Genomic DNA, 26,236 nt, shown 5'->3' on the forward strand with positions numbered 1-26,236 from the left:
AAGAAAAGGTTACTCTACTGCTCTCATTGAAATGCTGTTAGCATCTAGGCTAGCAAAAGGCTTACTCAAGAATCTGGTCTAAATTCAAAGTTTGGCATTGAGAGACACATATTTAGCAAAAGTGTTTTCATATTATGGAGTTTTTACAAGTTCGTTTTGCTATCAGGTTGCAGGCTAATAACTTGGGAGTACGTGTTTTTGCACTGTCCACAATTTTGAATATATCCAGAAAGCTTTCCACTTTCTACCAAAGGGACAGACAGTATTTGACTATCGGAAAGAATGTTTTTGATCACTGCCATTTTGGCAAGTAAAGTGTCAGAATTGGCGATTTTGTCAGTTATCTATCCAGCTGTAAGTTTCACAGAGATAAGGTGGTTTTAAGAATGGGTCCTGGGGGCACCACAGTTCACTCGTATGAGTGATGGCATTCTCATGGACTGAGAAAACTCCTTACAATGAAATATGTAAAGCTGCAGTCAGGTCATCTATACGCTTACTGAGTTTAAAAATTAGTTAATCAGTCTCCTGCAAGTGCAGCTTTTGACAGGCAGGTCCTGCATGGTGAGGTGGTTCCTTAGAGTAAGGAAATTTTTTCTCAATGACATTATTTTGTACTCCCCCTTGTAATTTTGTCACTGCTTAGAAAATCCCACACTAAGGCTGCATCTACACTAGCTCCCTACTTTGAAGGGAGCATGGTAAGTAGGGTGTCAGGAGATTATTAATGAAGTGCTGCAGTGCATATGCAGCACTTCATTAAGTTAATTCTCCCCCCAAGGCAACTTCAAAGTGCCAGCTTGCATGTAGCTGTGGCTCACCCGCCGGTACTTCTAAGTGCCTGGGCAACTTTGAAGTCCCTTTACTCCTCAAAATTTCATTCCTGGGCACTTCAAAGTACTGACGGGTTAGCCATGGCTACACGCAAGCCGACACTTCGATGTTTAACACTTCAGAGTTGCTGTGGGGGAGAATTAGCTTAATGAAGTGCAGCACTTCATTAATAATCTCCCGACACCCTACTTACCATGCTCCCTTCGAAGTAAGGAGCTAGTGTAGACACAGCCTAAGATTCTGTGGACCTAAGACGGAGAGAGAATGGCAGAATTTGTGGTCGTTTACCAGAAAATTATCAGAGGGGTAGCTGAGTTATTCTGTATCTTCAAAAACAAGAAGTCCTGTGGCACCTTATAGACTAAGAAATTTTGGAGCATAAGTTTTTGTGGGCATAGTCCATCTCATACATCTGATGAAGCGGGTCTTTGCCCACACAAGCTTATGCTCCAAAATATCTGTTAGTGTATAAGGTGTCAGAGGACTTCTTGTTACCAGAAAATGTTCCTTTTTTGAAGGCATAGGTCCACAGATATAACCCTCCCTGAAAAAGTGAGATCTGTTTGTCTTATGGTTAAAATTCTCAGCAGATATTAAATTTTTCATATTCATGATTTTCTGATGTTGAATATTATTTTTACAAGTTGCTGATTCAGGACAAGAGATACTTTTTTTTTTCTCACAGCCCAGAAATGCTAGTTCTGGAAGCATCTCTAAACAGAGAGTGCTTCTGGAATTAGGAGCTAGTCCCACAGCCATCTTTTCAGCTTTGAGTCTCCCCTGTATAGCTACAGACAACTTCACACTGAAGATCTATGGACGTATTTGGAAAGGAAATTTTCCAAGTAACCAACCATAAATTCTCGTATGGTGACACCTCACTTTTGTATCTGCCCTTTTACTCTTTTAAGAAACTGCAGTATCTCATCTGAAAAACAGTTTTGCCCCAAGATTGATGCTCGCCTTGCAAAAACATAGACCATTCTGTTTTGGGTGCTATTTATAGGCAGATTGAATTTAATACTTAATCACTGGCATTGAGCCAAATTCTGCTTACCTTACTCACCTTCCACTGAAGCCAATGAGTCATATGAATAAGATGAGAATTTGTCCACATTTTAAAATAGTGTTTAATAAAAGAATGTGTACAATAAAGAGATAAATCAAAAGAATGTACCTTCTTAAAGCTGTGCTGAGCTATGACACAATCATAAATCCATGTATTCCCTTATTAAATCCAAGGGTCTGGATCATAGGCATGTCATTCCCATGCAGAAAGTGAGCATACTGAACAAATGTATTATTTAACTGAAAGTCAGTATCAGATAAAATTAAGTCAGTGAACATTAATTTTACTTTATACGTTGTCACTGAATTATTCGGATAGATATCTCTTATCTTTTCATACCTTAGGTGATGTTTGACATTTGATATCTTAAAAATAGACATTAAATATATTTAAAACTATATGTAAGATCTATTGAGGATTGCACATAGCTTGAACAGTGAAAAAGTTAATTGTTGCTTGATTACTTCAATTTGTCACTGAAAGAACAAGGAATATTAAATGAATAATCTCCCTGTTTTGTTAATGCAAAGCTAATAGCAATTTTGTGTAGGTTAAAATGTTAGCTTTAAATATGCATAAAGAAATGTGGGTGTAGGGGGATGTAATTCAAAGAAAATAAATCATTTTAGTATTTTAAAGATACCTAATACCTCCCAGTGGGAAACAGCACTATTAACTTTCCCTGACTAAAAAAGTTGTTGAAATTCTGATAATATAAATTTAAACTAACAGTTACTGCCCACATTTTCTTGCTAACAGAATCAATATCTTACACTTATACAGAAAGTTTGAGAAATTCTCATTTTGCCTATTTAATCTGTGTTTATAACACTGGGAATAATGGCAGTATCTTTAAATTAAGTAACTATAAGGAAATTAATGGTGAAAACCCTTGCGTCTGCCCTTGCTGCTATGCAAGATCAGTCCTGATAACAGCCAGCCCTTTCCTGTGTGCCTAGTTAAAGAGTTGGAAATATTTTGGGTGAGTGGTTTTATTTCCACATCCCCATAGCTATTAGTCACATGCTGTTTGTCAAACTCAACAGGGGTAGGTCTTCACAGCACAGTTATTTCAGAATAACAGCTGTTATTTAAAAATAACTAACCTTGACTATGGCTACACTGCATTCCACTTCGGAAGCAGAATGCAAATGAGCAAGATCAGAAATGCAAATGAGGTGTTGATTGACATATATCATGCCTCATTTGCCTATATTTGTGCAATCTTGCTTCCGGAAGAGCCTTTTTGGAAGCAAAAACAGCCATGTAGATGGGGTTCCTTTGAAAACAAACCACATTTTCGAAAGAACCTTTCTTCCTGAAACCTTTCTTCTGCTAGCCGGAGAGCATGTAGGTCACTTTCCCTAGCCTCAGGGAAGCAGGGGGAGTGTGGGAGGCTGCCGCGTCCCTGCTGCTTCCCCAGGGCTCCCAGGGAGCACTGGGGGCTGCTCCTTCCCTGGGCTCCCGGGAGCACTGGGTGCTGCCACGTCCCTGGGGCTCAGGGACGGCCGGCAGCTGCCACTTCTTTTCTGGCTCCCTGGGGCTTGGTGGAGCTGGAAGGAGCCACCCCTCCGCCCCATATCTCCCTGTCCCGTATTTGGGACAGAGAGATATGGTCACCCTAATTATACTTCCAAAGCATAACCTTTGCAGTCACACCTTCATCTAATGTTAATGAAGAGAATTAACTGACAGAAAACTTGGTCAATGTAGACTTAAGATTGCCTGATGGTATCTGAGACCACTCCAGAATGTTGAGGTCAGCAAGACTCAAACCTCTGAAAACCAAGAAATAACAAGTTATGGTACACACCAAAGCAACCTTAACTCCAGCCCCCTGAAGCTGGCAATAGCCCCTGGGAATCAGCTGCATTTAGTCCAGCTAGACACATTGTGTTAGGTGTAATTGTACTGAATCCTGCTCCCTGGCAGCTCCCTCCTGCAAACTAAATCCCTCATTTTTGTTCCACCCAGACCCTAGGGCAGCCCTCAAAATATACTATTCATGGGCCTCCATAAGAATTAATCTGGCTTGTGGGAAGCCCTGAACCTCAGTCCTTCCTCCCTTACAATCTGTTACTATATAGCTGACATATCTCTTCCTCTCAATATCAAAGTTCATTCAACTAGCGCTCATGCTGCCCCATTTTTGTGCTTCAGAAATATCCCGATATCTAAGTTCTGCAAGGCAGCCACTTTGAACACTCCCATCTCTTTTACTAAATATTATGCACTAGGCCTGGCCTCAAGACCAGATGCTAAATTTGAGAGCGCAATTCTAGAATCACAATGTAATTAGTGTCAGCTAGGACTATTCAGTCCCCTTTCCAGACAGAGCCTTGTTTGTCAGTTACCTGGAGTAGGATCTATACACACAAATACTCAAAGAAAAGATAACACCTGCCTTGTAATCACAGTCGTTCTGCTAAATGTTTTGTCAATTATTTTAACAATAAGTAAGAATTACACAGCTGGAAAGTGCTCTGAGTTAATATGCACTATCAATATTTTTTAATAAAATTAAGCTAAAATACTGTCCTAGCTTTTGAGAACACCCTGTGTTGTCCTTCAAGCTCTTATCTTCGGTGACACTGCTGCTTCAGCTTTTTGATGTAGCAGGCTCTATTAGCTGGGGAGCTAAGTTTCTGTGCTGAGATGGCACTTCAGTGCTGGTGCCCTGGTTCACCCAGGAGCTGAGGTGCCAATGAGGTAGGTAGGTGAGTGGCTCTGTGCCTAGTACCAGGCAAGTTACCTGTGTTTACTGAGGCATCAACACCTGAAGAGTTCTCCAAAATTCATTTGTCAATGCTACATATAAATTAGTACCAAATTTAGATCAGTCACACTAACATTCATCAACATGTTGAATAGTAACAGAGAGGGAGCCGTGCTAGTCTATGTACTATCAAAACAAAAAGCAGTCAAGTAGCACTTTAAAGACTAGCAAAATAATTTATTAGGTGAGCTTTCGTGGGACAGACCCACTTCTTCAGACCATAGCCAGACCAGAACAGACTCAATATTTAAGACACAGAGAACCAAAAACAGTAATCAAGGAGGACAAATCAGAAAAAAATGATCAAGGTGAGCAAATCGGAGAGTGGAGCGGTGGAGTGGGGAAGGTCAAGAATTAGATTAAATCAAATGTGCACACGAGCCCCTATAGTGACTCCGAAAATTTCCATCCCGGTTCAAACTACTTGTTAATGTGCCGAATTTGAATTTGAAAGACAGCTTGGCACAAAAGGGTTAATGGGCACAAAACAGACATCAAAACACTCCAGATCCACAAATGAGTTAGTCAATATTTTAATGGAGTGGACCATTCTGTTAATGACTTAAGAGTATGCGTTCTACTGAAAAAAAAATTTTGCATCACTATTTAAAGGGAAACAGCCGAGCTGTCTTTTATATTCAAATTCGGCACATTAACACGTGGTTTGAACCAGGATGGGAATTTTCTCAGTCACTATAGGGACTCGTCTGCATACTTGGCTTAATCTAATTCTTGACCTTCCCCCCCACGCCTCCACTCTCCGATTTGCTCACCTTGATCATTTTTTTCTGATTTGTCCTCCTTGATTACTGTTTTTGGTTCTCTGTGCCTCAAATATTGAGTCTGTTCTGGTCTGGCTATGGTCTGAAGAAGTGGGTCTGTCCCACGAAAGCTCACCCAATAAATTATTTTGCTAGTCTTTAAAGTGCTACTTGACTGCTTTTTGTTTCGATTCATCAACATGAGTTTTCTTAAACACTACTGAAAAACAGCTCTTGAAGCTGTTTTTAAATCTGATACTGTATCTCACTTGCATACACAAATACAAAACCGTGCACAGAACTTAGTATAATACAGTTATGAAATCTACACCAATCCTGGAACATATTACAAAATAACCAATAAATTAGTTTCAAGTTCAGGATTATTTATTGTTTTTTTCAGGATGATGGTGCATATATGTGAATTACCAGTGTTATAGGGGAGGTAGTCTGTGGTTTAGAAAGGAAACAACGTGAATTGCAGAATATGTTTTAATTGAATTAACTGTTTATTTCCTTTCTTTTTTATGCTTTGCCTTGGTGTGCTCTGCAGTCTAGGAACCATAACTCAGAGTTATAGAACTTTTTGGTGGGGGATTGATTGAATATAAGTACATATTATTTTTGTGGTGGTTGAAATGCATGGCATACATTTAGAAACAATGAATGGTAAATGTTTGAGCATTTTATGACTGTGACCAATACATTTGGCATTATTATAAAAATGTGATTGTGCTTAACAGCATGTTTTTATTTTAATAACAGTCACTTAACCTTGAAAGACTCTCAAAGTTTACTGCCAAAAGAGGATATATTGGAACCTCATCTCCTCAATCAGCTACCCCGGGAACCAGAGACAACTACATCTTTCTGTTCACTTAAATCTCAAGAGAATTTTTTGCAACACCATAACTGGGGTATATCAGAGCCAGCTATGAAATGACCCAAGTAAGAGTCAGAGCCTAATATTTTAATTCAGGAAATATTAAATAACATTTTGTACAAGAAGATTTTCCAGATTTGCTCACATAGGAGATTGTGATATCAATCACCACTATGTTGCATAAAATGTGCGGATGTATTGATTTAGACTTATTTTATAGTAATATCTTCTGAAATAAAAGGCATTCAGTTTGGTGATAGTTTCATTTATATGAGTGAAGTGCTAGGACTATCAATTATAAAGATTTTGCTTCCACTAAAATCTGAAAATTATTTATGGGTATTTGAATACAGATGTGCTTGGATGGTCTTGACAATTATAAATCTATTGTGAACTTCTTTTTGGGAGGAAACATTTGTTAGGATGTTTGTGGTGAGGCAACTCAGCTATGCCAATTCAAGTCAATCTACTTTCAAGCCTGGGCGTGATACAGAAACTGTAGCACTCACATCAGTTTTGACCTCATAGCAATAAATGTAAGAACAAGTGTCCATACTGATTTTTCTTAGATTTATTAGCAGTTTCTAGTAACAGTGATCCTAAAATTTTGTTTAAATGATTGTGCACCTGAACAACCTTAATAAGACTGCTCTTAGGGGCTCCCTCTTCTGAAAAAGGAGATGAGGAATTGCTCATCTGGCCATAAGACTTCCTCTGTCATGTGAAGTACCATAGGCCATTAAGCTCATGTTTACACGGAAATTTAAAAACCTATGACTCTGTGTCAGCTGACTCAAGAGGCAAGGGTTACAGGGCTGTGTGTTGGCATAGCTGTTTGGGCACAGGTTGGAGGGTTAATGTAGAGCTTGGGCTGAAGCTGAAGCCCAAAGGTCTGTACCACCATTAAACAGCCACTTAGTCTGAGCGACATGAACCCGAGTCCAGCCCAGGCCAGCTATGGTTGTCCAATTACAGTGTAGATGTACCCTAACAGCATTAATGAAGAGTTATGCTGACTTTGATATACCACTGACATCTAGGTCTAAATTTCATCTGGTATGACCTGACATGTGCTGTTGAGTGATTTACTCACTAGGGGGTGCCATTACAAGAAACGGCAGAGATTATCACAGCCCCGGTTGACCAAGTTGTTACTCAGGTTTGCAGTAAGAGGGTTCTGTTAAATATTAGCAGCTCTAGGATGCCCAAGTTACAGCTGTGACCAAGACTGATTTTTTTTCCCCATCTATGCTTATTGCTCACAAAGGAGAACACTACTTCTCCTTGAAGCTCACCTCACTGCTGGTGTTAAGAGCCCTTGCCATCTCAAGATTACACAGCTACAGTACAGCACAGTATTTTAAGACCATTCAAAACTGTAAGAATTTAGCTGTTTATTAAAATTCAAAGTTTCACATCAAGAGCATGTGTAATAACACCAATGCTCTATCGTCTGCACTGACTGCGTATTCCTTTTCCAGATACAGTTTAGAGACTTGCTTTTGTCTGGAGTCCTAAATGGTCTGGAATCTGGCTGCTCAAAAGACTGCCTCTTTCCATGTATGACACTGGTGCTCAAGCTGACAGCCCTATCTTTCAAAGGGGAAGGGAGCAGGGATTTGTTGAGATTTGTCTAATAATGATTTCTCTTGGAGTTTGACAGCGTCCTAATTTGTTGATGCTCAGGAAACGTGCTAAGGCCTATCTATTTTGGGAGGCTTTTGGTGAGGGGAGGGGAGAAGTTGGAAAGGGAGGCACCATAAGATTTGTGATCCATCCTCCTGATTAATTTTATATTGTTGAAATGAATATGGCAATCATGATATACCTGTCTTAGTTTGGGCACTTTATTTCTACAGTAAGTAAGTAAATAAAGCTTCTGGCTAGGTGTCTTTTATTAGTTTGAAGAAATAAAAGCACCTTTCATCCAAGACTCTCAAAAAAATTGATGCTGGAAAAACTGATGCACAGATGATAATGACCTCTGGAAAAAAAACAGGTTTCCTGACTCAGGCCACTGCTCTAGACCAAATCTTTCCTGCATACTAAAGAAAATTTGCATTGAAATCAAATGGGCACTCTGACTAAGTAAGGAGTTCAAGATCTGGTCTTGACAGGTTGTACAGTTGTATTGGGCTTGGTTTGTCTCTTGTTGTTTACCTTTCATCAAAAAATTACATTTTTGTGAACAATCAACTTAATATATCTCTATATGTGTTCTCTCATTTAATAATGTAGTTAAATGCCTGAACTAGGGGTGGCAGGTAGAATGCTGTTCTTATGATGAACCTGCTATTCCTCCTGTTAAAGTCAATAGGTAATATGACATGAAGATACAAAAATTTGAATGTACATGGAAATGTCTGAAATCACACATTTGTAATGGTATTTTTGGGCCAATGAAGCCAACTCTTACTAGGGTATGATACTTATGTTTGTTGATGTCTTTATCCGTGATACTCAGATCAAGAAAGATAAAATTGTATAAAAGAAGAAAGTTGCTTCTTGTACAAAGAGACTCTCAAAAAAACCTTCAATACTCTCAGGGAGCACATCTAAATTGACAGCAGCTGCATTACTGGCTCAATGCAATGTGTTAGCAAGTCACCCCCATGACCTCTATAGCAGGATGTCATTTGGAGGAAGTCTTTTTCAGCCTTGTACTCACCCTTCTCTTTCCCCTCTACAAAAATGTCCCTTTTAAGGGTTTTGAGTAGTTTTTCACATCTGGGTATCCACTGTGAGAAGTCTAGAGTTTGATTATTTTCAGAGGTACTGCTTACCTACAGCTCTCATTAAAGTCATCTTGAATTGTGGGCACTAAGTACCTCTATATGGAGACAATCATTACAGACCTCTTAAAGGGCCAAAAAGAACCACCTGTGATCTGACTTCTTGCATAACACAGGCCACAGACTATCACCCAGTACTTCCTGCCGCTCACCAAGCCACTTGCGGTTGAACAAGAGCATTGTATTATCCATCATTATATCATCATCCAACTGTGAATTGGTGGATACCTCATGATACAGGACAAACAGTATTTGCATAATGCAAAATGAAAATACAGTGTGATCTGTGCCACACTCTGTATCTTTCAAGAAACTGTAATATTCTGTTTCTACAACACAGATGCTTAAAACAGCTTTTGATGAAATAAGCTGTCTTTGGGCACATTTTAGATACTTTTTGAAAGTTGCCATTCTGTAAAAATAAGCAAACAAAATGTTAAGTTTTGGGTTTTGCCTGCTTTTTTGGCTGTTATCTCTGATAACAAATTGGAAAAAATGAATTGATTTTACCAAAAACTTTCTTGTGAATCATCTAATAACCACAGTATTAGTATGGTTTTCTAAAGTTAATTAATCCTTTTATTTCAGGGTGACTGGATTTATGTTCTTAGATTTGAGGGTAGAAAAATCCAGATTACTCACAGCACTCAATTTATGAGGTTGGAAAAATAGCTACATGTGAAACTCCCTTTTTAGATAGACATGGTTAGAGTGTTTTAAAAAGACTAAATAGCCTTACTAGAGCCAGTCAGAAATCATAGCAGTTTTCTATTGAAAAAGCCATTTTACAGACCTATATTTTTGCAAAATCACATTGAACTTGTAGAATGTTTCCATTAAAATATTGTTTAAAAATTAATTTAGAAAAAAATCTGAAAAAGTTCATTTCAATTCACAATTTTAATTTATAAATTATGCTTATAAATTTATAAAATGTGTTTCACACTTTTGTATTTTTCATTATTTGATGACATGGCAATCATCTACTAATTAGATGACCAGATGTTTTCACTATGCCTGTGTTAGATGGGTATCATTTTTCTAGGATATTGAAAACAGATGGTTTGTCAATTAATACACTGGGTGCCTACCTTCTTTTCTTGTTGAAAGTGTCAGTGTCAGAATATTTCATTACAAACCAAACAGGAATATTGAACAAAACAAAACAAAAACGATAAAATCTTGTAATCTGTAGCAAATAGGCATTCCCTTTAATGATTTTTAAAATGAAAATACAATTTTTCAACTATTTATATTATGACATCTTCTATACTACTATGTCATGAAATAAAGTAAAAAATAAGGTAAAGACTCTTTTGGAACAAAAATAAATGGAAATTCTAGATTTAGACCCTCTCTGATTTTCACATTAATGTGCTTACCTGTTCCCGGCAGGCCCTATCGTGAATTGATTTGCTATGGAACTTTAGTTAAGATCAGTAGAAGTTTTGTGCACAGATCAACGAGACTATATGGCTTTCAGCTCTCTTTGAGACATATCTGCTTATTTTAATAAAATAACTTAGTTTTGCTGTAGTTGGCAGAGTGGAACTCATATTGCTACTGCATTACCTCATAAATGGACAAACTTACTAGCTAAATCCTGTTCCCAGAATTGGCTGTTGGTGACCACGAAGTAAGCAGAAAGCATTTTGATTGTATTTCCTATTCAGCATGGCACTTGCAAAGCCAGAAGCCTATTCTTTAAATTGAACCGATTTTTTTTACAGGTGTTTCACTGCTGGAGGAACTACCGCTGGAGAAACCACGGGTTCCCTTTTCTGACCAAAATTACACTGTGACTGAGGCTCCAGATTAACATGCAGCAGTATTTTTTTCCATTTAAAATAAGCTCGCAAAGTTGCGGGGAAGCAAAATTAGCCTGCCCTTCAAACAGAAGGCTGCAGTTGCATTTGATCTAAACCCTGAGTCGACCAGGGGAATATGCATTCAGCCAGGTCTGTCATTGCGAGTTAGGTTTCTCATGCTAGAAGAAAACCTATGCAGGAAAGGAGCCGCCGTAGTCACCTGCTAGAACCAGGCCAGGGCTGGTTTCCTGAGTAACCCCGGCAGCTGCCAGGGTGCATTTTCCAACCAGGGACCGCGGCGCCCCCTACCGGCACGTCTGCTCGGCAAGGAGGGGGTTTGCTGGGCCTGCTGTGCTGGCGGCGCAGGTTTCCCCTCCAGCCGCTGCCTGGCAGGCGGGCAGTGACATCCCTTAGCAAACTTGTATCCTGCCACGCTCCAGCCTGCGGCGTCGGGGGCCCTGGGAGGCTGCAGCGCCTTTACCAGTCCTCGGAAAAAGCGCCTGCGCCCCGCCGGCCCGGAGCGCTGCAGTAAGCGCAGACTTGGGACAGCCGGTCTTGGAGGCCTCCCGCCGGCCTCGGCACAGCCCCGCCTGCTTCCCCAGCAAGCCCCTTTCGGGCCTGGCTGCGCAAGGGGAGCAGCAGGCCCGGAGGTGCCGGGGCGAGCGCGTGGAAAAGGCACCGCGCTAGTGGCACGCGCTCCTGCTCACAGTATGGGCCCAGGGCGCCCCTGCCGGGCTCCCGCTGACTGGCCCTGCTAGGGAGGGAAGCCCGAGTTTCCGGCCTGTCCTTCTGTAGCTCCTTCGGGCTCCTGCCAGAGCTGGCGGCCCCCCGCGTGCAGCATCTCCCCTGCCTGCTCTACTCTCCCCGGGCGCAGGGCGGCCACCGCTCCGCGCGAAGGGTGCCGCGTTTTGGTGCACGGCCTTTGTGGCTTGCCAGCTCCGCTCCCGGGGCCCACGCGCCCGGCAAGCGGGGCGCCCAGGAGGCCGGGGCTGGGGAGGGCCGCAGGCTGCAATCTCGTACGGAAGGGAAGAGAATTTCTTCCAGATGGGGGAGGGGCGTTGGCTTGGCTGGGGCGATTTAAAGAGACTTTAGGGATGTGGCGGCCACGTGTGGAGCTCGTCACCTGAGTACTGTCCCGCAGGCCGCTACCAGACAGTCTGCGTCTCCCTCTGCGAAAACTGCAATGCTGCCCGTTCCCCGATCTACGAGAGCGGAATGATAATCGCGGTTCTGCCTGGTGCTCAGTGGAGAAGCTCAACCCGGTGTCCAGAACAACAAGAAGTCCTGCGGCACCTTAGACACTAACAGATATTTTGGAGCATAAGCTTTCGTGGGCAAAGACCCGCTTCGTCAGACGCATGAGTGGGGGGGTGGTTTCAGAGGGGTATTTAAAGAGTGGGGTCCCAGTCAGAGGGAGGGCCCGAGCTGACAAGGTCTAGTCAGCAAGGTGGAAATGGCCCAGTATCAACAGTACTTATCGAAAGAGGAAAAAACAAGTCAGGTCAGACGGGGGGATGTGAGCCTTTGCCAGAGTCTAATGGGGAGCTATTAGCACCCAGGGCAGGGAAGCTGTTTCTGTAAGCTGCGAAACACTCCCAGTCTCTGTTTAATCCTTGGTTAATGGAATCAAATTTGCAAATAAATTGCAGCTCAGAGATTTCTCTCTGCCTTTGATTTTTAGAATTTCTTCATTTCAGGACTGTCGCCCTTCAATCTGCCACTGGGTGTCCAGGGAGACTGAAGTGTCCCCCCACGGGCGTCTGTACATTAACGTTCCTGATGTCTGATTTATGTCCATTTATTCTTTTACGGAGAGACTGTCCAGTCTCGTTTGCCTTGCAACAGCCTGGAACCGGCTACTCCTTCACGCTACTTCAGACGTGTTCTGGGAGGGGGCTGACCCGCACGGAGGAGCTGGAGAAGCTGCGGAGGAGCCGGGGTTGAACAGACCCTGTGCAGTTACCTACTCAGTATAACAATCGCCGTAGGTGCGCAGGACGGTATGGGAGGCCCTGACTCTTGTCGTCAGCTGAGGCGCCCGCAGACACAAGCAAGGGGCCACAAGTGCTTTAAACGATGCCCTGCTCGCTCCTCCTAGTGAATCGCTCCAAATTGCAGATCTCATTGGCTCCACTGGGAGAGAACCAGAGTGAAGTAAGGAGCACGCAGCTCTCAGTGTTGGGCGCTCCCTTCTCGAGCTCCTCGGGCAAAAGGGACTGTAAAGAAGGCGCTCTTGGCTGCAAATGTATCGATCTGCAATTATTTCGGAGCCTTCGTTCTTTCCTAGCGGGATTGCACCGGGCCAGGGCAGTCGGAAGGAACTGGGCCAGTCCTTTTTACTAGTGCACTTTGGTGATGGGAGGAAAAAGGAATCAGCTACCGGGTCTCTGACCCCGAGCGTGACTCCGCCTTGTTCTGCGCTGGCCGGCGGGGCTGCTTGGTGATCAGCTCGAGGCCGTGACCGGTGAATTTCCCCGGCCGGCTCGGATTAGGTGCTGCAGCCCGTACGCGCCGTTCCATGGCAGCAGTAGATCCCACCCGGCTAAGCAGGGCTGGTCCCAGCTCCGTGGCATGAGCGAGCTGGGAAAGCCGGCAAAGGACGGGGTTTGTTTGCAAGCGAACGAACCACAGGGGTCCTCCCGGGCACCCACTGCAGCGGCGCGAGCGTGATGGGAGGGAACATCCTCATCCACGCCCTAGTACTCGGAGAACAAAGGTTTTTCAGATCCCCACAGCGGCCAGCCCAGGTCTCGCCTTTGTGCTCGACAGGCAGCTCTGGGGTACAGCTTGACAGGCCTCCTCTCCCAGCTCGCTCGTTCTGGGGGCGGGGCGGTCCGGTCCTCTTCCGGGCCGAGCGTGAGAGAGGGGTAGCCCTGTTAGTCTGTATCTTCCAGGGCAAGAAGTCCTGCGGCACCTTATCGACTAAGGTATTGGAGCATCAGCTTTTGTGGGCAAAGACCCCAGAGCGCTTCACCCGCCTTCCCTGTGTTGGGACCACGGGCCACCTCCGCCTGCTTCTGTAGGTTTGATCATTCGGGTTCTGATACATACGGCGGGAGCCAACACTGGAATTTTTGGTTTAGTAATTTCTCCAACATATTCCCTGCGCCGCGTCCTGCCCCGCTTCCCTCTCTCCCCACGCCCGTCCAAACAGTTCACACGCCAGCCAAAGACGGAGCTCCTGACTTTCTTGGCTTCAAAAGCGGTAACAAATCGTTCAGACTTTATTTTTCGAATAGGTCCAAGATTTGATTTATTGTGTCTATGTTCTTACACAAACTTCATTCAAAATAGTCTTCTGGGATAATTCTGTACCCTGCTTGTTTATTTTGAGCGTCTCTTCTCATTAATGTCACTAGTATTTAAAGCCGAGCCCTTCATTTTTAAATCAAACAGTCTGTGCCACAGTTCGGGAACGAAAGAACTAAGTAACTACATTTCTTTCTTTTTCTATCTATCTATCTAATCTAATCTACCTAAGCACAATTTTAATTCCATGATTTTTCCCTCTTATACCGTATCAGAGAGGTAGCGGAGTTAGTCTGTATCTGGAAGAACAAACAAGAAGTCCTGTGGCACCTTATAGACTAACTCATATATTGGAGCATCAGCTTTCCTAGGCAAAGACGAAGCGGGTCTTTGCCCCCGACAGCTGATGCTCCAAAATATCTGTTAGCCCGTAAAGTGCCACAGGACTTCTTGCTGCTCCCCAGGATGTTGCGCATTCTGGAAGAGTCGCGACCCCGTTTCCTTTGGGTTTACAATATGAAAGAAAGTTTGTTAGGAGAAGTCAGAGCGCGCTCTCCTTAATGCAAGGCGCGCGCCTACCCCACTGTAAAACGAAACAGCCGGGGGGAGCGGGAAGGAAGGAAGGATTTATTACAAGGTTAGTAACAGACAAAGCCGCGCTAGTCTACGCTCTATCACAACAAAAACGCAGTCCAGCAGCACTTGAAAGACTAACCCAATAATTTCTTAGGTGATGAGCTTTGGTGGGACAGACCCATTTCTGACGCATTGTTATTTTAAAAGTATTGGGTTAGTCTTTAAAGTGCCGCTTTGCTGCCTGTTTGTTTTTATTACAAGCTTGTTCAAGCTCCACGCTCAACCTTTCAGTTACTCCCCTGCAGCCACAGGGTGACTTTCCCCTAACACCAGGAGTATCTGTAAGGAGCACTGCCGGCTCCCGTGTGAGCCCAGTCTGCAGCCGTTCCTGTCCCGGGCGCACAGCGGGCTGGCCGGCGGAGCCGCCTGCCTAGAGAAGGACGATTGATTCCTGGGGCGCTGAACGATGTCCTCTTCCTAGCAGTCCGTGCCGCGGTTGGGCTGAGCGCACCCAGCGGAGCGCAGCTCGCCCACTCGGATTACGCCCCGGGCGGCGTTTAAAGGAGGTGCCGCTCGCGGGTGGGAAAGCCCGGCCGACCAGGCGCTGCGGCAGAGGCAGGGCGCAAACGCAGCAGCGGTGGTCGCAGACAGGAGCGGCGGGGCTCAAGGACAGGACGCGGGGATTCCCCCCCGCGCGGACCCACAGCCCCGGGGCCGGGCGGGTTGCACGGAGGCGGCCGCCGAGCGATGGCAAAGCGCCCGGCTTTGCGCTCCTGCAAACGCCCATTTGCCCGGGCGCGCCGCGCGTGGTTCGGGGCGCCCGGGCGGCGCTCGTGCCCAGGGCCCGGCGCGTCGCGCCCCAGTGCACAGCGCCCCCTGTCCCTGCGCTCGGTTTCCACGGGCCGGCGCTGGGCTGGGCTGGGCTGGGCCGGAGCCCTGCGGAGCGCGGCCCCTCGGCGCGCCCTGCTGGGCTCACGCGGCCGGTGCGCTCTGCTCGGGGCGCTGTCCCGCCGCCCGCGCTGGGGTCTGCCCGGGGGCGTGGCCTTGCCGGGAGCGCGGCGCGCTGAGTGGCCCCTGGCGGGGCAGTGGGCGGCTGCGCAGCGCGCAGGTGGCCTGGGCCGGCTCCCCACCGCCAGCCCCGCGCCCTATAAACGCCCGGCCGGCGGCAGAGGCGCGGGACGCGGCGGCCGGAGAAGCGGGAGGGCTGCGGGCTGGACAGCGCCGCTCCCGGGCCGGCTCCGACCCCTCGCGGCTCCCCCCGGAGAAGTAAGTCCGCCTCGGCCGCGCGCTGAGCTCTCCCCGCGCTGTTCCCGGCTCCGGCCCAGACTTCGTCCTGGGGCGGGGAGTCGCCAGGAGAGAGCGGGTGAAGCTGCCTTGCCGTTGAGCAGCCGGCGCAGTGAGAAGCCCAGTAAGTTACACAGCCCGGCACAACCGCTCTCAATCCCCGCCCGGGGCTACGGCTGCGCTAGCGAGTTTTGCCGGCACAACTGGTGGACCATCCACGCACCAAATGCGTTTGGGGCACAGTTTGTCGACAAAACTCAGCATGTTCGCCGGCAGCATTCTGCCTCACAAGGCTGCTGCGGACAGATTCTGTGGGGATGCTCTGAGGGGCTTCTCTTACCAGAGGGCATCCAGCGCAAAGGGCAGCACTGTCTGCTGGGCATCGAGGTGCCTGTTTTCTAGAGAGAGCTGCCACTCTCTCGTGGCCGAGCAGCCCAGGTCTGTTGACAGAGCCAAATGCTCATCTGAGTGGGTTTTGTGTGTGGCCGCACTCCGTCAACAGAAACTTTTTGGGGAAATCTCTTCTAACGGTGACTTCTGTCAACAGAGCACTGTAGCGTGTCTGTAGCCTTTCTGTTTAGTCCCAGGCTCCAACCGGTAAGAAAGGAAATGTGTGAAGGCTTTTGCTGGTTTCTTGTCCTTGAACGAATTAAAACTAAAAGCCAGGCTTTTTGAAAGAGACAGTGGCATTCAGGAAGCTGATTTATTTAGAGGAATGCAATCAGTCCCATCAAAATATCATTCTCTGTTTTGCTTTTTAGGACACTTTACATTAAATTAAATAGACAGCGGCAGAGCTTTTCATTTGCTGGCTTCACTATTTAAAAACAAAGTATTCATGTAGTAAAATTATACTGAAGTCTAATCAATGGAAGTTTCAAAGTATTTATTGCAACAGAACATAAAATTGAACTAAATAGTTAAATTGCATGATTTTTAGTCCATTTAAGTATAATTTCTTTCCCATATATTTGATCCTTTGGTGACTAGTAGACACTGACTGGAAAAGATAAGGCTGATAAGCAGAAATTTGGGGTGGCTGTAGGTAATGCAGAGCAAGATCCCAAATATTTAACACTAAATAGAATCCCTCCTCATTCCTTGACCATTTTTCAACTTTAAAAATTCTCAGAAGGTTCAAATCAATGACCAATGCTAGAATAAAATTGCCACATCTGGCCATCCAAGAGCTTGTAGCCTGCATCACTTTTGAATATTTGTATGTAGTTTTGTTTGATGATGAATCAGGAGTAAATTAAATAATTAGCATCTGAAACCTAAAATCCCATAGGAAGGGAGTTGTCAAAAGTAGCCATGTCTAAAATGATTTAGATAGAAAATATTTGTAGGTATGCAGAAATGGGACACATCGGTTTGCAAGGAAACAGATTTTTGGAAGGGAAGAGTTGAGGTATAATAATGCATTAACCACAATTTGTATTTTTAAAGACTTGTGCTAAAGAAAAATATTTAAAAGGTAACTAATACTTAACTTGTTCTGTGTATGCAATAAAAGCCACCGCTGCACATGAAACATAGATTTCAACTTAATTGTATTAATTTGTGCCAGACATGTGTTTATATGTACATGAAGAAATACTTAATGTTTCATTTTGTAAAATCAACTACTTAAATTTAAAAGGTCACAGACAGGTCAAAGGAGTGCTATCAATTAAAAAAATCACAATATGACATTTTAATACCTATTATTGTTAAAAATAACACCCAAAATTTGCCATAAATCAGTTTCCAAAACGTTCTTTACATATTTTTCCAGTTTATTTATGTTTGCATGTTCAATTTAATTGTTTTCTTGTACAGTTAACTAGAAAATCAGATTCCCTTGTCTGAATGTTTCTCTCACACAAGAACAATGGAGAGAAAAATATTTTATAAATAAGAAAGTGAGTGCAAAACTACAAAAAATCAGCAGAAAGACTTTTTACAAAAACAAAAATAGTTAACTAACTAGCTTTCAAATTGATGTCTATGTAACATCATATATTTAAAGCATATGTACAAGGATCACCTTACGCTATTACAAGAGAATGATTTTTTCTCCAATTTATTTTCACTATTGAAGTTAAAGGGAGTTCTCCCATTGATGCCAAGAGAGTCAGAATTTCATCCAGTGTACTTATAAAACAGGAAACCCAGATTGTTCCCCATGTCCAGGAAAGAGAGAGATGAGGAAACTAGGTTTTTGGATATTAACTATCTGGTTACAACCTCCATTATATTAGTATAACTCTGTGCTAGTGTGTTGTACCACTATGTCCATTTCTATACAGTTATAATTAAATCATCATCAACAACCATGGCTCTGTGCCTGTTAGATATATAAAAATTATGTCAAGTCATATGAATCATCATACTCAGGTTAAAGGAATTATTTAAATGTCTTGGTATTATTTGTGTGATTAGGATCTTCCTGGTATTGGGCCATAAACAAGCTGTCCAACACCCACCAAATTAAATTGAAAGATTCCTACTTTTTTAAAAGCAGTCTGGATTGGATCCAAACTTAGAAATTCTGTTGACAATGATGAACTGGAAAAAATGCACCTCCCTCTACACCCCCATAGTTTAATGACTCTGCGTGCCAACAGAGATAAAAACAAATCATTTTCCGCTATCACTTTTCCACTCTTATTGCTAACATCAGCCTTTCTGATTCTGAATACACACGGGATAGATTTTTTAGAATGTTCCCAAAGTGATACACAAAAATGACACAATTATTGAACTTTCAATTAAAAAAGAGTAATTTAGGCATCAGTCCTCACATCTTTACTTATGAAAACTTCACAGGAACTACAATCAGAATTCTTATTTACATCAATATTAATTTTCAAAATGAAAGATGAACACCTACAGAGATTTTTCCTGTGCATTACAAGCAATTGCAATGCAAATAAAATTATTTTGTAAATAATATTGTTATTGCACTCTAAACAAAAATATAAGTGAACCAAACATTATCTATTCTTCTGACTTACACTAATTCCAAATCAGTCACAGTAAAATAAACAAAATAATGTGTGCAGCACCATGCACCATCATCAAATTAGAGGACAATGTAAAAGAGCTGCATAAGCCACTTTTTTCAATTTTTTTTCCTGCCCTTTCCTTTCTGTCTCTTCCCTTTCCCTCAGCCCTTTTTGATTTTGTTCACTACTTTCATTTGATTTCAATGGGACTTAAGCATATGCTTAAATGCTTTGTAGAATCAGGGCCTAAATAATATTCTTTATCATATGTCTTTCGGAAACCTTCCTCATTCATCTTGTACATAGTAATTTTTCCAGAATCTGATTACAATATCTTTAGGTTTAATAGAACGTTTGTTAACTTTGTTTCCTTTTGTTTCCTCAGGAGAACACTAATGACAGCAGATCTCCAACTTGAGAGAATTAGCCCCTGACGTACGGGAAATATTTGGCATACACTCAATAGTTTTCCATCAGGAAAGGCTACAGGATCAGGTCTTTCAGGAGGTATTACTTTACAGAGTGGTGAAAAAGACTTCAACTGAGATGGTGGAGTATAGTTGTAATATTGTTAAGCAAAATTTGGTTACTATATGGGATTAAATAAACTTAAAACAATTGTAGCTGATTTTGTAGTTCTGCAGCATTTTAGGAACTCTCAGTATGTTTACACAGCAGCCTTATTTCAAAATAAGCTATTCTAGAAGAGTTAGGGAAGAAAGATGCTTTCTTTCTACACAGCTGTTTTGCATTTCAAAAGCAGCTCTTCCAGAATGGCAAGTGGCTGCCATTATGCAAATGAAGCACTGAATATACAAATTAGCATCTTGTTTGCATTTTTGGTCCACTGCGTTTGCGTGGCCCTTTCGAAAGGGAGGGGGCCAGCATAGACATAGACAAAATGAATTTCAAAACGGCCCTCAGCTATTTCAAAATAGAGCATCTCCATACAATACAGCCTATTTCAAAATAGAGCCATTGGATGCACTATGACTTATTTTGAGATAGGCTCTATTCCCTTTCTACACAGCTCCAATTTCAAAACAGCAATTTTAAAATAGGTTGAAATAGGCGGTATTCCTTGTGCATTGAGGTTTACCTATTTCTAAATAAGTCAACTGCTATTTTGAAACTATTTCAAAATAGTGATTGCATTGTATAGATGCTAGCAAAATTAATTCAGAATAACAGTCCTTATTTTGAAATAACTTTGTGTAGACATACCCTAAGAAATGTATTCACTTTCGTGCATAAAACCCACATCTGAGGAAGTGGATTGGACCCACAAATGGTTGTGATCTACTTAATTTGTTAGTCTCTGTGGTACTACAGGACTGTTTGTAATTTGAGAAGCTGCAGACTAGCATGGCTTCCCCTCTTAGTTAATGTTCTGATTGGCATTACTGTTATAGACTTTTCTGAAAGGGAGGAATTTTTCACTCTTCTGAGCTTTTCTCCGTGTTTTTATTATTGTTTCAAGGGAAGGTTTTATGTCCTTCTCTGGCACAAAGAGCAGAAAAATACAAACTGAAACAAAGTTTACATTTATTTTAAAAAATGTAGAACAGAACTATGATGTTTAATGATCCTTAAAGAATTTCAGATGAAAAGGATTCATGGCCTGCTTCCAGGTTTACAGATAGCGGGTCAGATTCGGCCCTGAAATGAATCTGCTGCTCTCTGTTGGCTCTCTGCTGTCACTTTGAAGATAGCATATGGCCCAATAATATGAGGAAATGGATCTGAAATGGGATCTTTCATGAGACTTTTTAAACTATCAAATCAGAAATGATAAACAAACTAGTCTGCAGTGTTTTTTGTATCCATGTCCATACTGGTAGTAAAGAGACAACAATGGTGAGGTAACATCTTTTATTGGATCAACTTGTTTCTCACCAACAGAACTTGGTCGAATAAAAACTAGCTCACCCTCCTTGTCTCGCTAAAATCCCAGGACCAACACAGCTATAACACTGTATATCAGAGCACTGATTCACAGTTCTGTGATGAGGATTCTACTGCTGGCTCAAGCTGACAACTTTTGCCAAATATTTCTATTTCATATTATACAGCACGCAAGTGAACATTTTCCGATAGTGCAAGTGACATTACTGGCATGAGTCAAATGTGATCTTTCCTTCTTTCTATTTTGCCTTCCTCAGAGAAAAGATTGTGTGAGAATTTATATAATATGTTATGGTCTATTAGCAAAGACAAGGTTCAAGAATTGAAACATCCAGTTGAATTGAAAGTTAGAGGTTTTTGGTAGTTCTTAGCTCCTGTGAAAGTCATTTACACAGTGTTGGACTGGTTCCTAAGAAAGCTGTCTTATACAAATGTTACTCCTGCTGTAGACAGTTACATTGTGCCACAGGAATGAAGTTGTCATCCACCATTCTTGTCCCAGCATTTTAGATAGCTGTGTTACACTTGAGCATATGTATATGAATCTGAGACAGAAAGATGAGCCTGAGGCTTTTGAGCTTTACCATGTCTAAGCTAACACTACAGCAATCTGTCAAAAGAAGGGGTTGTTGGAAGAGATCTTCCAGCAAAACTCCTACTGACAGATCACGTCCACACACAAAAGCATATTGAAAGAGCAATCTGCTCTGTCAACAGAGAGTGGCCAGGCTGACTGGCCGCGCTCTCAGCAGAATGGCCAACTGGAAGCTTAGAAAACAGGGCTGTCAAGAGAGGGCACCCCAGAGCATCAACCCAGCTTTTTTGTTGACAAAGTATCAGCAAAGGCATTGTTGCTCATCACAGAGAGGCAGAACACTATCAGCAGAAATAGTGAGTTTTGTTGACAGACTGTTGACAAAACACATTTTGTGTGTAGACATTCAGAGTTTCGTCAACAAAACTGTAGTGTAGATGTAGCCCATGGGTTTGCAGCCAGGCTGCTGCTGCATGGATTGGATGGTTTCAGAGCTGCTCTTGTTGATTGCAGGTCCTGGTCCACTTGGAAAGTCACCAATGGACTGTAGAAATGTATCTGAGAACAGCAAGGAGATGTCCAGCTCTTGTTTGGAGGCTGACTCACTGCTGCCCCCAGCACCTGGCAGTGATTCTTGTTCCTCCTCAGCTGGACAACGAGCTGGGGCAACTACTGGGAGACCAGCTGCTGCAAATGCTGCCCGAGAGCGCAGCCGGGTGCAGACCCTGCGCCACGCCTTTCTGGAGCTGCAAAGGACCCTGCCTTCTGTGCCACCTGACACCAAGCTCTCCAAGCTGGATGTGCTGCTCCTTGCCACGACCTACATTGCACACCTCACCCGTAGCCTACAGGATGATGAGGAGTTGCCTGGGGAGGGCTTGGGTACTCTGAGAGGGGATGGCTACTTGCACCCAGTCAAGGTAAGGCAGCTGAGAGCCAGCCAGCATCTTTGTATTTACCCTGCAGAATAAAAAACAGTATTTAATTAGTTCCAGATTACCCATTACCACAGTCTTCAGACAGCAAGCCCAGGTCCTCCAAAGTATTTAGGAGCCAAACTCCCACGGATTTCAGTGAGTCTGATCCAAAACACATTAATTCCAATGAGAATCTTTCCACTAACTTCAGCAAGCTTTGGATCAGGGTTTAAAATCTGAAAGCCCAAGCGCTCTAGCGTGGCTAGAGCTGGCACAACTGAATGAAATAGGCAGCAGTAGGACACTGGGGCCTAGCACAAAGCTCAAAATCCTTGAGTACAAATTCTGACCATACCCGTAAGTAGGGCTGTTCCCCTTCTCTCATTGATCCTGTTGCACTTGTATGTGAAGATATTAGGTAGAGCACTACTTCTTGGCGGCTTATGCCTTTACTATAATAGGGACCCTTTGAAGTCTCTTTGTTACGCGTTCTCTCCAGGCAATATATGTAATAGGGCTTATCTACAGTAGCTCCCTACTTTGAAGTAAGTCCCCCTCAGCCGCATGCCAGCTCATGTGTAGCCATGGCTAACCCGCCAGTACTTCGAAGTGCCTGGGCAACTTAAAGGGACTTTTGAATTTTAACACGTCAAAGTTGCCATGGGGGAGAATTAGCTTAATGAAGTGCTGCATATGCACTGCAGCACTTCATTAATAATCTCTACATCCTACTTACCATGCTCCCTTTGAAGCAGGGAGCTAGTGTAGACAAGCCCATAGTATTAGCTCTCCTTCAGGAAAAAAACTGAGATGCTGTGGGGGTCGGCAGGAGAGGACAAGCACTACCAGGAAGGAGTAATTTGGGATAAAATGTTCTCAAACATTTGACAGATTTTTACATCTCTCCTGATACCTTCCTTCAACTATAATGTCATACATTTATTTTTAAAAAAAAAAATACTTTGGTTTTATTTTACATGTGGATTCTGGTGAATTCAAGATGATTCAGTGAGACCTAATCTTGAAATATTCTCCAAGTTACTTGAATAGTCATTCCCAAGATAATCAAGAGTTCATTTTTTGTAGTAGTGAAAATATTTGTTGGTTCTCTGTGCCTTAAATATTGAGTCTGTTCTGATCTGGCTATGGTCTGAAGAAGTGGGTCTGTCCCACGGAAGCTCACCTAATAAATTATTTGGTTAGTCTTTAAAGTGCTACTTGACTGCTTTTTTGTTTTGATAAGAAAACAAAATCTAATATTTCATTAAATTGTGTTTTAGCGTGAAGTTGGCTATGCTTCATAGAATAGTCCAATTTTTTAAATATTTTTCAGGACAAACTTTGCCCCTAACTCCCATGACTCACCACACTCATTTCAATGGGACTATCCAGTGCTTTTTTCCTGGAAAAAAAGGTGCTGGAACTCAAGTCCTGCTGGCAGCATCAGCCACAGGAACCCGGGGCCGAGGGGGAAAAAATGGTGCTTGAACTCCATTCTGGTATGTTTCACCAGAAAAAAAGCCCTGGGACTATCTGACTGAAAGCAGTGAACAGGACTGGCCTTTATAATATTTGGAAACCATTTAAAAAAAAAAAAAGACAAGTCAGGGAAATATTTAACTCGTTAATATGGGCGGTCAAGATATGCAGACGCACAGTGTCTGGCTACTGTAATAAACGAAACAGTTGGCTAATTTTGTGATTTTTTTTTTTTTTTTTTTTTTCTTATCTCAATCATGTGGTGTTTTACTTGTCTTTAGCTTTGATAAAGCACCGATTGAATTTAAGATACAAGTTGTCAAGTTAATGTTTTTAATAGTCTCAATAGTGATTTTGTTTTTTAAATTGGTGTTGGTAACACGAAAAAGTGTGGTGTGGTCAAATGACAGTATTCACTTCAAATAAAGTTTTAGATGTCAACATTGGCGATTATGAAATGTACAGTTAAAAGAAACAAGCATAACAAATATTTATCATACACAAATATATAAAATGAAAGCAAATACAATATATATATCTATATATATATCTATATATATCTATATATATATATATATATAATACTGAACAAAAACATGATTACCTTTAAAATGTTAACTTAAGTAATTTTCATATGCCTTATTATATAGTGATCCATTTAATATTTTTGTTGGATAAAAATATCAGTACAGATATTTTTATTGCCTTTCAAAGTGAGACAAATATTCTTGTCTTTGATATACTTTCACAATTAGCAGACAATTGTAGGCCTGGATCAACATTATTAAACATGGGTAAATCTTCAATTCTTAGAAGACAGGACTAGGAAGGGAAATAAATCAGTAAACTAAAAACATTGTCTGAGCTGACTACAATAGGTAAGCTAAAATAAAATTGTTTTGTTGTTGTTTAGCCATTGGCATGAAAACTAAATTTTTTTTGTCATGACCATAAGCTTCTGTAGTTTATTTTATTGTGATATCATTACAACTTAAAATTTTGCACTCATTTAGATGTGAGAAATCATATCCTGTTTTACTGATACTTACTCACTTTTTGAACACTTTCCTTGTATCTTGTCTTTCAGAAATGGCCAATGCGATCCAGATTATATATTGGAGCTACAGGACAGTTTTTGAATCACTCTCTGCAAGCAGAAAATGCAAACCAAGGAGAAACATCAACAAATTCACAAAGCTAATCTAATCTGTGCCCTCTTTGCAAATTATATTTATTAAACCAGATATATTAAGTTAAAATACATTTTCAGACAAACTATCCATTAATAATCACATGAGAGAATTGATCCTTAAATGTATGTAAAACCACATCAAGTAAATGAGAAATTTAATCTGTCTCTAAGGCTACGTCTACACGTGAAGCCTACATCGAAATAGCTTATTTCGCTGTAGCAACATCGAAATAAGCTATTTCGATGAATAACGTCTACACGTGCTCCAGGGCTGGCAACGTCGATGTTCAACTTCGACGTTGCGTGGCACCACATCGAAATAGGTGCTGCGAGGGAACGTCTACACGCCAAAGTAGCACACATCGAAATAAGGGTGCCAGGCACAGCTGCAGACAGGGTCACAGGGCGGACTCAACAGCAAGCCACTCCCTTCAAGGGCCCCTCCCAGACACAGTTGCACTAAACAACACAAAATACACAGAACTGACAACTGGTTGCAGACCCTGTGCCTGCAGCATGGATCCCCAGCTGCCGCAGCAGCAGCCAGAAGCCCTGGGCTAAGGGCTGCTGCCCACAGTGACCATAGAGCCCTGCAGGGGCTCGAGAGAGTGCGTCTCTCAACCCCTCAGCTGATAGTCGCCATGGCGGACCCCGCTATTTCGAAGTTGCGGGACGCGCAACGACTACACAGTCCCTACTTCGACGTTGAACGTCGAAGTAGGGCGCTATTCCTATCCCCTCATGGGGTTAGCGACTTCGACGTCTTGCCGCCTAAAGTCAAAGTTAACTTCGAAATAGCGCCCGGCGCGTGTAGCTGTGACGGGCGCTATTTTGAAGTTAGTGCCGCTACTTCGAAGTAGCGTGCACGTGTAGACATGGCTTAACAGTGCTGGAGATTGGTGATGTCTGAAATGGGTGGGCAAAACTGACACAGTTGCACTTGGATCTAACTTAAAGCAGCAAGCAATGCAGTGATACTCTAATGATTCATAAAGGACTTGTCTACACTACCACCTTCTTTCAAAGGAAGGATGGTAATTAGGGTGTTGGGAGTTTACTAATGAAGTGCAGCGCCTTCAAAGGAGTGTGGTAGACAAGCCCAAAGAGTAGTTTCTCTACCCTATTGAGAACAAAGGACTCACAGACTGTTATGAGAATAAATGCAATGTAAACTACATACAGAGGA

At 42.8% G+C, this 26,236-nt stretch overlaps 2 protein-coding genes across 2 annotated transcripts in view; both read left to right on the forward strand.

Annotated features, from left to right (window-relative positions):
* The window catches only part of PPP1R42 (protein phosphatase 1 regulatory subunit 42), a 60,355-nt gene extending 53,851 nt beyond the window's left edge, over positions 1-6,504 (forward strand). The window contains exon 9 of the mRNA XM_074985748.1: positions 6,206-6,504. Within this exon, the coding sequence (XP_074841849.1) occupies positions 6,206-6,383 (178 nt within the window). The 3' untranslated portion in view covers positions 6,384-6,504. The remainder of the gene's footprint in view (positions 1-6,205) is intronic.
* Positions 6,505-21,908: 15,404 nt separating this feature from the next.
* On the forward strand, positions 21,909-25,059 carry TCF24 (transcription factor 24). Its single transcript, XM_074985749.1, has 2 exons — positions 21,909-22,382; positions 24,946-25,059. Exons 1-2 carry the CDS (start codon positions 21,909-21,911, stop codon positions 25,057-25,059), a joined length of 588 nt encoding a protein of 195 aa, XP_074841850.1.
* Positions 25,060-26,236: the final 1,177 nt, after the last annotated feature.

The sequence above is a fragment of the Carettochelys insculpta genome, chromosome 2 (assembly GCF_033958435.1).
Source record: "Carettochelys insculpta isolate YL-2023 chromosome 2, ASM3395843v1, whole genome shotgun sequence".
In the NCBI taxonomy this organism is placed as follows: Eukaryota; Metazoa; Chordata; order Testudines; family Carettochelyidae; genus Carettochelys; species Carettochelys insculpta.